Raw genomic sequence first — 16,827 nt, 5'->3', positions numbered from 1 at the left:
TTAAAATTATATAGAGGGGTTATATTTTTGTTGATTAATTGTGTGTATATATTTGGTTTTAGGCATGGCGTGAGGAATTTGATTCCTTTCATGTTTAAAGGCAAAACTTCCCCATTCACACTTCTCTGAAACAATCCACAAACCAAAACATACTTCTCCAAATTTTGCAATGCAGTTCTGCAGGAAAGTAATATGTCTGAAAATATGTATGCTAAGGTAAAGTGTGCATAGAAAAGCATATATTAGTGAAAAAATATAAAAATGCATTATATTAGGGGAAATGTGCTTTGAAAACATGTTTATAATAGAGGGAAATGTGTACATTAGGAGAAATTCACACTAAAACAAGGCCAAATTTTCATGAGGACTTCTAAAAAAGAAAATCTGCAAACTGACACCCTACCCTTGTTCTACACGGACTGGCAGCAGCTCTCTAGAATTTTAGAAAAGTATATCTCCCAGTCCTACCTGTGAATAATAACAATAATAGCAGTAATAGGTGATGTTTCAGAATCTATAAATATAAAAGTGTAAACTGGGGATGTGTGTTTGTCTCCAATGTTCAACGAAACCGCTTGACCGATTGCGTTTAAATTTCGATACTAAGTCAAATGTGACTACGAGAGCAAGCCCATACCGTTTTCAAAGACAGATGTCACACCTGTGCAATGTAAAACCCCAAAAACCATGTGTCCAGAACTCACAAATAAGATGAAAGTGCATGCTGGGAGCACAGCAGAGGTTGCAGAATAGCACCCTCTAGCGAAGGCTACACTGGTACTGCACCTAGGAAAACTTCTCGCCTCGGCTTTCCAGACTGGGCCGAGTGGAGGTGGGGGCTCGCCTGGGGGGGAGGGGGATAGGTAATGGGTTGGGACAGGGTGGGGCCAATGACAGGGATGAGCTGGGGGAGGAGGAGGGGCCGGGATGTAAAACAGGGGGACTCTGAAGGTGAGGGGAGTCTGAAGGGGGACTCTGAGACTCCATTTAACAGACTGAGCCACAGCAACGCGTGGCAGGCCAACTAGTAATGTCATATGAAAGGACGTTGTGTGAGAATACACTGCCTGTGAAAAGTGAATTTGGTGTAATTACTATGCAATACCCTCCCCGCAATAACACAGGGAGGTGGATAAATGTGAAACCAAGAATCATTTCAAAGGAACTTGTCCTAAATGTCACAGGCAAAAGGGAGTGAGGGGAAGACCCCACAAACAGCCCATTGAGAGCTGAGCATCCTCAGCAGCAGGACTGGCCCTCCCTTGAGGCAGGCTGAGGCAGCTGCCTCGGGTGGCAGAAACCAAAAGGGGTGGCACTCCCGTGGGAGCCCTGCCCACCTCACCACCACCAACAGAGAAGCGGTGCTGGCAGTTGTTTCTGGTGAGTTCCCATGAGATCTTGTGCACTCTGCAAGATCTTGTAAGCACTGCACGAGATCTCATTTCTTTGTGGGCAGTGCTGTGCTACCCAGGTAAGAGGGGCTTTGACAGAGGGCGGTGTGATGGCATTAGGGCAGGGCAATGGCTTCCCGTTTCACCTCAGGCAGCAAAAACGGGATGCACTGCCATGGGAACCAACTCTGAGGTCCCTTTGCTCCCCAAATACAATATTTAGGGGGCTGTGCCCCCAAGTTGATGGGCATTGCCATTTAAATGGTGTGTGAGCACCGTGTCATGTGATCGGTTATGTGGGGCAGGGCTTACTTGGGTCCCCCCAATATTTTATTCAAGTCGGCACCCCTGTGTACCCCCTTTACTCAGCAGCTGCAAAATCCTGCCTATTGGAAGAGGGGGAGGAAAACGTGTAGGAGGGGGCAAAGAATGGGGCACTCCACACACTGCAACATTTTGTTGCCGTCCCCACTTGTAAAATTACTCTCGTGTTTTGCCATTAGATAGGCTGCTGCTACAACTGCTTTTTAAGAACTTTTAAGGAATTTTTAAAAATTGGCCACAGATCAGGTTTGGGAGGAATATGACAGAACAGAAAACACTGAAATGTATCAGGTTGGCAGCTAGGGTGACTATGGGCGGCATCTAATCCTAGTCCTTCTCAGAGTAGACCCATCAAAGTTAATGACCCTGACTAACTTGGATTTATTAATTCCAATGGGTGTACTCGACAAGCCCATGTGCTATACTTCACTGAGGACAGTCCATTATCTGAAGGCCTGTCGATGGGCCTATTTCCTTTCCCTTGGAAGGGCTCTTTTGTCCAAGTCTAGTTTAAAAATAAAGAGCCCTGATAAGGGAGAGCAGCACAATTTTTTTTGAAGTGGTTGCCCAGCAACAGTGAACATCAGGTGTCAGACTGAGCAGGTCAGAGTCTTCCTCTCTAGGGCAAGGTGTACTTCTGTGTGCCTGTTTAAACGAAAGCAAATATTTCTCCATTTGCATCTAAGCATATAAATTATCATATACAGTACTTCTTTTTAGTCCAGCTCACATTTGCATTAAACTCTGGTCTAGAACTCGCACAGCTTCTCCTGATTCAGATGTTATAGAGAAGATTTGTGTATCCTGAGCATATTGATCATGCTCCATACTCCAAAACTTCCAATGACTTCTTCCACTGCCTTCATGTTAAACAGCAGTGGAGACAAAACAGTGCCCCATAGAACCCTATGGCACAGGGGCCAGAGAGTCAAAGAGCACTCCCCTAATGCTGACCTTTGGAGTCATCCATGTAAGAAGGGAGGAATGGAACCAGTATAGTAGCCTACAGTGCCTCCAATATCCACCCCACACTTCCAGTTAAAACCAGTAGCGCCTCTGTAACACAGAGGATACCTATCAGTGCTCCTCCAGAGGATCTCAGACAGGCAAGCCAATTAGAAAGGAAAGGTACAGAGCCCCATAATTAAAAACAAAAGATAAGAATTAATAAAACATTTAAAACAAGTGCAACTAAATCAAATATCTAGATAGGCTTTGCTGAATGAGAAATGCTTCCAGCAGGCATCTAAAACAGGATTGTGGAGGCGCTTGCCTAATGTCAAGAGGCAGGGAGTTCCACAGCGCCGGTCCTGCCACCCTAAATCACCCATTGTTTGCGATGGCAGAATGGATGGTGCGGGTTCCCCAGATTGATGCAATCAAACAAGGGAGGCTTTGAAGGTAATAAGAGTTTACGTCCAGTAAGAATGTTTGGGAAAGGCCATCAGGATGAATAGACTTGCCTCCAAGTTCTGTGAAACTACATAATCTGGGTATCTGAAGAAGTGTGCATGCACACAAAAGCTCATACCAAAATAAAAACTTAGTTGGTCTTTAAGGTGCTACTGAAGGAATTTTTTTATTTTACTTCGACCCAGACCAACACGGCTACCTACCTGTAACCTACATAATCTGCCCTTTTCCTTTCTTGCCCGGCAAATATCTGAAAAGTAGAAGAAGGCTGGCACCTAGTGGCCATGGGGAGTAATGGCATCTTTGTGTGAATTTGAATTATTGCTCACTGGTTTCTTCTGCAGCAGGAATGCGGTGGTGGGGAGGTCAACATGGTGCAAACACACTGGCAGAGCCCTTCCTGCCATGGTTCTTGCACCATACCAACCTCCCCACTGCCTCTCTCCTCCGCCTCTTGGTAAGCAGCAGTGACCTACCTGCCAGGAAGTGAACGTAGCAACTCTGCCCCACAAGGTGAGCTTTTGCAGCCAGCACTCTGGCCAATGAATTCTGCACCAGTTGTAGTTTCCAAACCTTCAAAGACAGGCCAATTGAAACCTTATAAATCAATGCAATGCAATGCATGTTGTACATTTTGCAGAGGCTAGAAGCAATGGCTGACAGTGAGCCTTGCTGTGAGACAAAGGATGTTTCAACATATGTTTCCTTCTCCTTCCCACTCGCCATCAGTAAAATGCTGGAGGGTGTTTGAATATGTAGGTGGCCTCCATCCAACCAATATGATCAGCCTCCTGGCAAGGCAGACAGAGGGAGGTTGCAGAGGCGACTGGAGCCACTTGTCTTTGGTTATCCACAATATTAGAACTGAATTGTCACATCACATGAGCAGACTGTTGAAGCGTTTGGTGGGCGTCATGCCTTACCCTTGCCTGCTGCTTCTCTGGGTTTTTTCCACAGCTTGTCTCTGTTTAGAGCTGGGTGGCTGAGAGCACAGCTTTAACGGCTTAAGTGTAGGGGAAATACAATATGTATACTGTTGCAGGGAAGGAAGCCTCGCCCCCCCCCCTCCACTGCAAGAGAAGAGATGTTGCCATTGGTTTAGAGAGCCACCTTGTGGGCAAGGCCAGCCATTTACTTAGCAAACAAGTTTTCACATAATAAAAAAATTCCTTCCAGCTGCACCTTAGAGACCAACTAAGTTTGTCATTGGTATGAGCTTTCGTGTGCATGCACACTTCTTCAGATACACATATTTACAGTACTTTTCACATATTCAGTACTGTGCTGTTGGTCTCCAACTAGCAGGTCATAGTGTGGATTCCATTTTAAGAGTTTTCTGGATCAAATCCAGTTTAATTACCAAGAGCCAACAGAAGAAAGAGCAGGAGGGGCCTTGGTGTCACCTATTCACAGTTAACAACCAGACCGCAGGCTGAGCAGGCAACCTGGTCACCTAATCAGTTTTCTCTACCAGATGGAATGTACTGTATATTTCTATTTGAATTACAGTAATTAGTTCTAAATTTGCAGCTACGTGTATAAATTAGCATAGGTTTTGAGAGCCAGTGTGAGAGCCAGTGTGGTGTAGTGGTTAAGAGCGGCAGATTCGTAATCTGGGGAACCGGGTTCGCGTCTCCGCTCCTCCACATGCAGCTGCTGGGTGACCTTGGGCTAGTCAGACTTCTCTGAAGTCTCTCAGCCCCACCCACCTCACAGGGTGTCTGTTGTGGGGGAAGAAGGGAAAGGAGATTGTTAGCCGCTTTGAGACTCCTTCCGGTAGTGATAAAGCGGGATATCAAATCCAAACTCTTCTTCCTTCTTCTTCTTCTTCTTCTTCTTCTTCTTCTTCTTCTTCTTCTTCTTCTTCTTCTAAAAAAGAACAAAACTTGCTGGTGCATTTTCTTTATTTTAGTAATGTGTGAGTGGCCACACACTTCAAGTGGGTCATAACATCAACAGGAACCACTATAAAAAGTATGCAGATCTTCAAGTACATTATTGGGGGGTGGATTAGATGACCCTTGGGGTCCCTTCCAACTCTACCATTCTATGATTCTAAGTGCACATTGGGGCATTGGTGGGTCCCAGGTCTGAAAAGGCTGGTGAATCTTGAGCATAAATCATTCTGTGGGTAAGTTTCTTTGCTGCAGTGAGAACTTTCTCCCTCTTATGCAAATTGCAGCCCCCAATCCACATCAGGACCAAAGCTTGGGGCAAAGGCTTAAAGTTCCCCTACCCACCTGCCAGGGGACCAGTAAGGATCACACCAATTTAGGAATCTGATGTTCTCAGATTCTCCCTGATATTTCTTCCCTAAGGCTCCATTTCTGAATGCACTTACCAGAGAGCAAAGACTCCTCCAGACATCTTTCTTATTGAGCATTCACCATGATTTGTGCTCATGATATCTAGCTGAAGGGAGCTGAATGTTGGAAGATGCAAGACAGACAAAGGAAAGTCCTTCACACAGCACATAGTAAACCTATGGAACTCCCTCCCACAGGAAGCAGTGATGGCCACCAAGATGGATGGTTTGAAAAGAGGATTAGACAAACTCATGGAGGAGGGGGCTGTCAGGGGCCACTAGCCATGAAGACTACGCTCTTCCTAGGCGGCAGTCATGCTTATGAATACCAGTTGCAGGAAACCACAGTGCGCAGGTCCTGAATTTCAAAGGGACATGCTTCTGGGTGAACATGCAGAGTGCGGTGGGCTGCATTTTCAGAGGCTCTGGGGCCTTGTGTGGAGCACATCTGCTTCGAATCGTGAATTTCCACAACAGCTGGGTGTTCTCTCTCTCTCTCTCTCTCCCCCCCCAACTCTCTGTGTTTGCAAGAAAGGTGATGAAAAGTACAGGAGCCAGGCTGAGCCAAAGCGAGTGGGGGAGCTCTCACTCCTGGCTTCCCACAGAGCTCCGATAAGTGGCAAGAAGGGGGAAGAGGGAGAAGGAGAAAGGGCAGGTCTCAGCAAACACACATGCAAGTGACTCCAGGGAGGGCAGCAAATGGATGGCAGGGACATGGAGAGCAATGTGGAGGAAATGCCAGCATGCCTTTCAACTCTAGACATTTGTCCACTACCTTCCCCATCTTTGCTCTGGGGTCTCAGGCAGAGGTTTTCCCCGGGACCTGTTTTGACAGGGATCAATCCCCAGATCATTGGTGTGTGAACCATTGCGTCACTACTGATCTAAGATCTCTCCCCAAAGTCCTTTCCCAGCCCGTCTGCAAATGGAAAAATGTGGGTGATGGGTCATTTTATCAGGACTGCCTGCCTCTCTGGTCACCCCACCAGCTCTGTGTTTCCTGTGCCTGTTCCAAGCCAGAGGTGAGAAGCCATTTTTGTAGCCCAAAGGCTACATTCCCTTCTGGGCAACCTGTTTTTTAAAAAAATCTGTGGGGTATTATTATTATTATTATTATTATTATTGCCTTTTTTGTTTCTATTGCTGTTTTACATTGGTTTTTAATGTAGGTCGCTTTCAGTTACTTTTGTAAGAAAAGCCACAAACAACCACCACCACCCTGGAATTTGTTTAACCAAGTGGGAAGTGTAACTAAATGTTGCAGTGTGAAGAAAGGAAGATGCCAGGCAATGGGGAGATACTTGAATTTACAGAATTCAGGGGAGTGAGATGGGTGGGAAGATGGTGATGAGAACTACCGGTAGGTGTGGGGGAGCAGGGGAAGGATATGCTACCCCAGAGCAACGCTGTGTGTGTTGGAGGGGGGGAGTAGTATTCCTATTGTATTCACATGCCTGTGTGAAGCTCAGAAGCAGGACTAGGGCCGTCTTAAGCATGTCGGGTGCCCGGGCGCCGTGGTGCGGAGATCGCTCCGGCTCTGCCGCCCGACGCCCCCCTGCCATCCCGGCGCCCTGGCACCCCGTGCCACCCAGCCTACCCCTAGAGCTGGCCCTGAGCAGGACCCGGGTACAAAGCCACTCTGCAGTTCCCAGCAACTGGTATTCAGAAGCAACTTGGCCTCCCATGGTGGAGGCAGAGCCTAGCCATTGTGGCTAGTAGCCATTGATAGCCTCCTCCATGAACTGGTTGAACCCTCTTTTAAAGCCATCCAAGTTGGTGGCCATCCCTGCCTCCTCCTGTGGGAGTGAGTTCCATAGTTTAACCATGGGCTGCATGCTTTTTAATCTGTGCTGGATATTCCAACATTCAGCTTCATTGCATGTCCAGAAGTTTTAGTGCTATGGGAGAGGGAGAAAAACACTTTTCTCTATCCACTTTCTCCATGCCTTGCTAAATTTTACATACATCTACCCTGCCTTTTCTTTCTCACCTTTTCTCTAAACTTAAAAAGCCCTAGGTTTTGTCATCTTTCCTCATAGGGGAGTTGCTCCCCTTGATCATTTTACTTTGCCCTTTCACTGAACTTTCCCCAACTCTACAATACTGTATCCTTTTTGAGGCTGTTGCATTTAAAACGGCGGCATGAAAAGGACATCCCTTATGTTTCTCCAAAGCGAGGATTATCTTGTCAAGGAAGCCTCAAAATCTGTCGTGTCCCCCCGCCCCCCCACCAATGCCTCTACAAAATTCTCTACTTCAAAAGTTATCAAGAGCAAGCCAAAAGCTTTCAGGTCCTCTTTCATGCCTTCTGAATGAAGAAAGAATAAAAATAATACTAAAATCTGCTTTTATTAGATTATCTTTTGATGAAGATCCCAGTGGGGCGGAATGCGGGCAATGGGGGTGGGGTGGGGGAGGCCGGAGGAGAAGAAAGCCCTGGGAGGGAAACTGACGGCAAGAGCAGCAGCCTCTCTTCGCCACACCCCTGGCAATCTGGTTTTGATTTCTGCAGAATTCATCCCACCCATTAAGTGGTAGGAAGAGCGAGACGCCTCCTGCTGCTGTGCTGATGATCGGTAGCTTTGACGTGATGCTGGGGGAACTTTGCTGATCCATCATCCCCCACCCAGGGACAAGGTTAGCCTTCAAGGCTCTGGACCAGCTGTGGGCCTGGAAGGGAGGGAGAGAGGGGGGGGGACGGCCTGCTTCTGTGAGTGGAAGGATCGTGAGGTCATCAAATAGCTCTGGGCAGGGCTGTCAACCGCAGCGGCTCCTGCAAACTGCTCCCTGGCACACCCCATTTCTTATTTAAAGCCACGATCCAGAAACTCCCCGTTTCTTCCGCAGCGCTTCCCCATTCATGCTCATTACAACAGCATGAATGTAGCAAAAGTTGGCCTCGGCAGATATATTTAAAGCTGTGATTCATGCAGAGTTAGATCTAAATTTGTACCCTTCATTAGAAACAGATGCCCGGGTTTCTCCTGATTTTTCAAAGAGGGTTTACTTTACAGATAATATATACTGCATGTTGCGTCGGAGACGATGCTCGCTGTGCCGTACATTAAAGGGAGAATTTGGCTGGCCACATTTCATCTTCAATTTTAAGTCTCGTAAAGGAACACAGAGGCTCGAGTTTCTGTGCAAGAAAGGAGAGGACGGGGCTTGGGTAAGACACACACAGATATCAGATGTGGCACATTGTAAAATAGACCGGGTGTTGCTGCATTACTCAGCGAACACCCACTGGGAGATCTGCAGCTGATAGAAGGATGGATTCCCCCCCCCCCTACTAAATTAATAAGGCATTTACTCCATACAGTAGCTGCTGACATATTTCTCTGCTAGCACCGCTTATACTTTTGGCCACTTGGAGGAAAGGAAATCCTGTCCTCGATGGCTAGCTCTGGGTTAACTAGGTTAAAAGCCGATACGTAATACCGGTAGTAACCCAGTATCCTGCTTCCAACTGTGGATGGCTCAAGAGGGCATGTGGCAGGCAAAAAAATATGTTGTGCCCCATTCCTTTTAATTCACTTCCGGCTTCTAACAACCTGGTTGTTTCCTAGGTCAGGAACAGGGAACCTTTGGTCGTCCAGATGTGGCTGGACCCCTGCTTCCATCAAGCCCCAGCCAGCATGACCAATGGTCAGGGATGATGGGAACTCAAATCCTTGTTCCTGTGCCAGGAAGTTCAGCGTTACCTTCCTTATCCAAGCGTAGCTGCAGGCAAATGCCAACGACCATTTAGGAAGGCAGAAGATTCTTTAGAATTTCTATTGTAATTTCTACTGACACCATTGCCAAACCCAAGGAAATGCCTTCTGTTCAGAGAAGGTACTTTGCAGTGACTGGTGCTGATATTAAATTTCAATTTTATTTTTGGCCACCATTTTTATTTATTTATATAAAAATGCATATAGTGCTGTATTATCCAAATATATCACAGCAGTTTGCAATAACATAAAACCATACTACCATACAGTAGAATAATAATAAAAACACGTTTAAAGCAAAAGAATTAAAAACCATGAGCCCCCTGTCCTATTTTAAATATATTCTGGGGCATCCCTGGTTGAGAGAGACAAAGGATAGGGTGACAAAGGCATACTATGCCCAGCCCATCTGAGCAGGAAGAAAAACAAATTCTCTCTCAAAAGCAACTTTTGTCTGATATGCAAAGCAGGAAGTTGCAAATCAGGAATCCCTTTTTCTCTTTCTTCCTTTGTTTGCTCACTTGGACAGGTACAGTTGAGAAATTAAACTTTGTCAAGACACATGAGAAGGGCATTTGAAGAGGCTTGCAATGCAAGCAGATCCTGTGACTTGGCGGCCCGTTTAAGGTGGAGCAACTTACAAACCCAGGGTGGATCTACACACAACCTCGGCAAACCTGTGTTCCCAAACCTGTTCCCAAATCTTGGATTAAAGGATTTGGAGGGGACATTGTGGGCTGTCGAGTCCAACCTGATGCTGAAAACCCAGAGCTAGAATGCCAACAAACGGCTGCACAGCTTCTGCTTGAAGATCTCCCATGAGGGAGAGAGCCCACCAGTAGCAGTCAGTGTGGTAGGACAGAACTACAGAGCTACTTCTGACACTAGAATTCGGGCACATCCGATGAAGCTGAATGTTGGAAGCAATATGCTTCTGAAAATACCAGTTTCTGAAAACAGCAGAAGTGGAGAGTGCTTTGCGCTCAAGTTCTGCATGTGAGCTTCCCGGGCATCTGGTTGGCCACTATAAGAACAAAATGCTAGGTTAGATGGAACATTGGCTTGTTTCACCAGACTCTTCTTATTGGTGCATGTTTATGATCTTGTAATTTTATAATATTTCAATTATCTGCAAGGGGATTGTAACTGGACTATTGTGCAAGGTTAACATATGTAATTTAAGGGACCCAAGTGGCGCTGTGGGTTAAACCACAGGGTCTAGGGCTTGCTGATCAGAAGGTTGGCGGTTTGAATCCCTGCAATGGGGTGAGCTCCCATTGCTCGGTCCCAGCTCCTGCCCACCTAGCAGTTCGAAAGCACATCAAAGTGCAAGTAGATAAATAGGGACCGCTCCGGTGGGAAGGTAAACGGCGTTTCCGTGCGCTGCTCTGGTTCGCCAGAAGTGGCTTTATCATGCTGGCCACATGACCCGGAAGCTGTCTGCAGACAAACGCTGGCTCCCTCGGCCTATAGAGCGAGATGAGCGTCGCAACCCCAGAGTCGGACACGACTGGACCTGATGGTCAGGGGCCCCTTTACCTTTAACATATGTAATATTGTGTTCCATGGCAATTGATCTGCCTTGGTCATGCATGAACAACAGCCATGGGGCTTACAGTACTTTTTACAAGTGGAGATCCAGCACAATAAAGCAGCGTGTGTTGGAACAAGGTGGCCTGTGTTCAAATCCCCAATTCAGCTGTGAAGCTTGCTGTGTTCCCTTGGTGCAGCCACTATTTCTGTCACCTATACTGTTGACCTGTGGCCATACACAGACTCTGAGCTCCTTCACGGAAGGGAGACAGCCTAATGGGGTGTTATAATATAAAGGCAGAGCTGGGGAAGAATCAGGTCTACATATTCCGTTTGCACATTATTTTACAGTAATCATTCAGTGCTTGGGACTAGTTGCTTTGATAAAACCCTGAATTTGTTGAATAGAGCTCATATACACTATCAGCATTATTATTAAATCATGATCCTCCTCCTCCTGTGTGGAAACTATTTTACAAAACTTTTCCCATGGTAGATTCTTTCAGCTTATAGTGTACAGGAGCTGGGTGGGAGAATGGCAGTGTATTGTAGCATCCCTTGGTTTGGAAAGCACATGACTCATTTCCTAAAGCTGTTGCGGGTCCCCCCGACAGGCAGCCACTGTTTAAGAGAACTGCTCTAAGTTTTGATCTTATTTAGCATGTGGGCTTTGGTCACAAAAATAGTTTTCTGTGGTTAATATAAGGAGAACTGGGACTAGTGTTTTTACATAGAAAAAAGCAAGCTTGTAATCTCCACAGTAACATTTCTAATGTGGCTGAATACCTTTGAGGATCTTAAATCCCACAATAACAAATTCACTGTGGAGAAAGAGAAAGGTGAATTTGGAATTTCAAGAAAAAAAAGTCCTGAGACTGGCCAGGAAGAAACACAAGTAAGTGCTTTTTACAAAAATGAAATGACAATGTAGAACAGTGTATGTGTGTGTGTTTTAAATAAGCAGCTGGTGCATTCTCTTCCTATCTTTTGCATTTTGGTTACACTGCACTTTTAAACATTACAAATCAAATACAAATTTGAAGTTAATATTTAACACCAAAAGAAACATTTCACTCTCCTTTTCCATTTTATCACCATTCAGTGAAGCAGTGGCACGTGAAAGAACAGATTAAGTAGATTGCACTGTCAAAATGTGTAATCAAGTTCAGATGCTGACTTTTGTTCTACAGTACAGTATGTGCAAACCAGTGGGAATGTATTCAAATATACACCCCACTGAAATTGTAAAAATACGGAATATGCCTTTTACTGAACCAGACCATTGGTCCATCTAGCTCAATTTGGTTTACACCAGGGGTTGGCAACCTAAGGCCCATGGGCCACAAGAGGTCCACAGGGGTTGTTAAACCGGCCCCCGAGCCGCCCCTGAACTGAGCCGCCTACTCAGCGAGTCCCCATGCGCTGCGCTAAACCTGCGCAGGGCCTCATTTCTGCGGCGCTGGAAATTGCGCCTGCAGATGCAGACACCGGAAATCACAGGCGCATGTGCTCATGCACACGCACAATCCAGCCCATGGAGGGATCTCCGCTGGAGTGAACCAGCCCAGGCGAGGTAAACCTTGCTGACCCAATTTACACTTGACTGGCAGTGTCTCTCTGGAATTTCAGACAGGACTGGCTCCTCCTCCTTGCTTACAATTGTATGTACTGTTTTCTGTTGGCATTCGAAGACCCAAGGGCAGTGTGTACAAGCACCGCCCTTGGCACCTCTCCCACATACTTTAAAAAAGCTCTCAACAAAAAAAATCCTCACTGCTTCCATGAATTTCCTGCTACAGTCTTCATGAGAGTAATTTCCCTGTAATATGTAAAGTTAAAGAAATGTGTAGTGCTTAGAAGCTGCTAAATGTTCTTTTCAGTATGCACCTGTGCATATCTGGCTATTTTTGACACCTTCTATCCAAGAAAGCTATGTATACAGTTATATTATTTGTACGAATAGAATAGCAGGTGAACTCATTGGCATGTGGCTTCATTGATTGTAAACATAAAAACAGCCCACTGCCAGCTTTTTGAACAGCAGGGCTATATTACGAGAAAAAGAAAAGAAGGGCAGCAGTGTTCAAATCTCTCTGAGACAGTGAGAATTTTCAATAAGCATTTGTGGAAACAGGTTAAAAAACACTTGCACCAGGGTCTTCCTTGAAATATATTTTCACCTCCAAGTTGTGTTTTAAAGGTATTGTTCTAACTCAATACCTTATGCACCCACCTATCCAAAGTCTTTATATTGAATGTATTTTCTCCACTGCAGTAAAAAAGCTAGAGTTTGAATTTGAGAAGCAGATTTGCCGATTGTTTAGTGAGAATCAGATCAATTCTGCCATTAAATTCTTAATGAAGTGTCATCCCAAGCCCTTATATACCGTAGTGTATTGAAAAGCAGGATGCAGTATAAAAGTGACATTGAGTACCTCAGTCAAAACAAATGCAAAATAAAAGCATGCCCTGACATGGGATAGTAAAGCAGCTGGAGGAGGAGAGGACAGCGCATAAAGAAAGAACTGCGAGTGGAGAGGAGCCCTTTCCGCATCCTCTGGACTCCCCGGGGAACTCAACAAATCTGCTGTACCTGGAGCTGGGTGTGGAGAGTGGAGCTGAATGGGACACAGCTATGGGTAGCCTTGGACAGTACCACGCACCTTGGGTCTGCCCATAAAAAGCAGTGAGAGAATGTAACCCTTTCCGGAAGGATGTTCGACTTCCAAAACGTTCCGAGGCGTGGCTTCTGATTGGCACTTACCATTACTTCCAGGTTTTCGACGTTCAGGAGCTAAAACATTCGGGAACGGAGCGGTTTGAGAACCAAGGTTCCTCTCTCTCTCTCTCTCTCTCTCTCTCTCTCTGTGTGTGTGTGTGTGTGTGTGTGTGTGTGTAGTGTATTTGTAATATTTTGTTTAAGTTGTCTGTTGCTGCTTTAGATTTTTGTACACTGCTTAGATATATTTTTAATATATTAAGCAGTATATAAATTAAATAATCAATAATCAAAATAGGCATTCTGCAACTCTAATGGATGGAGGGGAGGTCTGGGGTTCTTCATACAGCCCCATGACCTCAAAGACTGCTTGTTTTTAAATTGGATCTGTGGGGCAAGCTAAATGATCTCAGAGGAAGAACATTTTTGCTCTCTGGTGATGATGAGCAACTCCTACCTATCAATGCAATGCAATGGAGGGAGGGAAGTTGTCAGAAGTACAGTGTACCTCGGGTTACAAACACTTCAAGTTACAGACTCTGCTAACCCAGAAATAGTACCTCAGGTTAATAACTTTGCTTCAGGATGAGAACAGAAATCGTGCTCTGGTGGCGTGGCGGCAGCAGCAGGAGGTCCCATTAGCTAAAGTGGTGCCTCAGGTTAAGAACAGTTTCAGGTTAAGAACAGACCTCTGGAATGAATTAAGTTCTTAACCAGAGGTACCACTGTAGATTTCAAAACTGGTTTCTGGATGTTTCAGAACCTAATCAAAAGATACAAAATGTAACTTTTAAATATCTAATAATTGTATGATTTAACACGACTAAACTTCTTTATTCTCAACTTGTATTAGCAAAATTCTTAAAAGGAAAATAAAAGGATTAAAAAAAACCCCAAGATGTCACAATAAGCAACCCACAAGTCCCCTAAAAATGATAGTACTTTGGAATATTTGCTGAACTGTCCTTTATCTCTAAGCATACAATGGCACATATAAGCAGTTGACAGTTACATGTTACAAAGTAATTTACAACCACTTTGTTTCACTCACATATGTTTATTATAAACGTAAGGTTAACATAGCACAAAAAGATAGCAAAAGCAATCTTGAAGCTTAAGGCAACTCTTAAAGAGATGAGTTTGAAGATGATGCAACTCGTTTAAATAGAAATTATGGAAAAATATCAAATTGCATCAATAACTTAAAGTTTTTAAGTTTAGCAGGTCTGCACTAGCTAGCACAGGGAGAGGGCTTGTGATCTTAATGCCAGCATTAAGACATAGTGGCCCAGTTTGGACAACTGTATCTTGGCTCAACAAGCCAATATGTGAATGAGTCTATTGCCTGGGCACACAGCACCTCTGTTCGTCCCTTGATGATGCAGGTAGTAAAACCAGGAAACCTGTAACTATCATTTCCTGGTTTGGGCAAACAGGAAAACGATGGTTAACTAGAATCTTCCGGGTTTAATATCCATTACTGCAAAAAGAGGAGCAAAGGGGTTGTGTGCATGAGCAAAACATCTACTTCTATATTGGGCTATTAAGCTGAGATATGATCATTCAAACATGGCCATTAAGTAGCCAAATTCTAGATAATAGGGGGGAAAGGTTATTTACACACTGACAGCAAATGTTTATATGCAATAGTATAATTTGTGTAGTCATGATTTGAAACTACTATCAGAAGTAATTAGGAAACACCATTCTATTTGAAATACAAAGGAAAGGAACATCCCTGACAAAAGTGGAACAGCAACAGAAAGCCACTTTTTGGACCATTCTTTCTTCACTGGATGAGGAAAATGTGCATGGAAAAATATTAACATGAGCAACATATTTCTTCTAATTGATCTGTTTGGGACAGTACCTATGGATGACTGTTAAGAGTATTAAAAAAGATTCAGAGTTGTCATATCTAGGGAAGTTGTTCAGATATCTGTAATTGTTATAAGTTCAACTACCAGCATTAACAAGGAATGTTGCATTCTACTCATATTAACACAGAAAATGAATGCTGTGGTTTAAAGTCTAAAATAATAATTTAGATTAGATTGATGTTCATGCCACATAACAAATGGAGAAACAAAACTGGTTTGACACAAGATTTGGTAAACAGTATTATTGAGTAATATAATAGAAGAAAGCAGGGACTGAAGTGCAAAAGTGAACAATCCTTAATAATTATTTTCTCCAAATCTTACGCCACTGGAAAGTATCTTAACAAAATTGTTAAGTAACAAAAAAAAACACCAAAGGCAACTTTGGGCCAATATGAGACTGTTTTGCATACAATTCAAACGTATCAATTCATATTTTAATCTAAGCTAAAGAAAAGGATACAAAAAGAGTTAAGCAGCTACTTTCAACATGATTGTATTAAAGATATCAGCTTCACCCTCAGCCATCATAGAGTAATGTCAAATGTAATCAGAAAGCTGGAGTATCCCATTTCAGATTTTTACAGAGCATAGCTGCCAAGTTATCCCCTTTTTAAAGGGATTTTCCCTTATGCTGAATAGGCTTCCTCGCGAGAAAAGGGAAAACTTGGCAGCTATGTTACAGAGTCCCTGAAGAGCCATACTGCAATGAGTTCCAATGAGTTTCAGCAGGTTATCTGAACTACATTAACTACAGAACAGAATCTACAACAGAATGTGCGGACAGATTAAAATCTCATTTAGACATTTTGCCATCTAAAACATTAGCTTTAAGTTAACAATCTTTCATGGTATATTGGAGTGTGTTTTTTTTAAAGTTTATAAACATGTATTTCAGTAAATCAATTGACAACACTGTTACTTGGTCTAGGCTGCATAATGCAAAAAGAAATAAATGTGTTGAAAGTTAGAGAAGAGAAAGTGCATAAAAAGACAATACCACAAAGAACGCATGTGTAAAAGCAAGAACACTATGACAAACAAACTTCCAAAAGCCCATATAAAAATTATTTTGAAAGTTTTTGTTTTTTTAAAAAAAGTCAGAAAAAACTTTATTCTGCAATGTTTGACCTATTCTGAAATGAATGAATATTACAGTTGAGGAATTGTTTTTATCGCTGCATTAATTGTTCTTGTCACTAAAATAGTGCCAACAAAATTATAAGCTTGCATAGAGAAACAAGAATTTCAAATTCCCATTGGCAACATGCTTAAAGAAAAGAAATGCAGATAATACAACACAAACATAGTGCAAACCATGGCGGGACATGATAGTTTGGTTGCCGCAGGTCAGGGAATAGACTATAGTATATACCCAGTTATCACAGTTTCTGGTCTTTAAATTCCATCATTTGCCAAGTTTAAGCGTCACACTCATGGCACAGCTGTTGTTCACTTAACGAAGTTTGAGATCATCACCACCTCCTAGGGTTGAGCCTGGACTAGGGTCTTGTTGTCTTCTTGCCTGAATTAACATGGAAAGGTG

General features: G+C 43.9%; 1 protein-coding gene across 5 annotated transcripts in view; it reads right to left on the bottom strand.

Annotated features, from left to right (window-relative positions):
* Positions 1-14,350: 14,350 nt before the first annotated feature.
* Positions 14,351-16,827, bottom strand: part of CBFB (core-binding factor subunit beta) — a 44,858-nt gene continuing 42,381 nt past the window's right edge. For all 5 annotated transcript variants that reach the window (XM_035118373.2, XM_035118369.2, XM_035118372.2 and 2 more), the window contains one exon: positions 14,351-16,806. In XM_035118373.2, coding sequence (XP_034974264.1) covers positions 16,784-16,806 — 23 coding nt within the window. In that variant the 3' untranslated portion in view covers positions 14,351-16,783. The remainder of the gene's footprint in view (positions 16,807-16,827) is intronic.

This window comes from Zootoca vivipara, chromosome 6, assembly GCF_963506605.1.
Source record: "Zootoca vivipara chromosome 6, rZooViv1.1, whole genome shotgun sequence".
In the NCBI taxonomy this organism is placed as follows: domain Eukaryota; kingdom Metazoa; phylum Chordata; class Lepidosauria; order Squamata; family Lacertidae; genus Zootoca; species Zootoca vivipara.
This window is presented reverse-complemented; position numbering and strand designations above follow the sequence as displayed.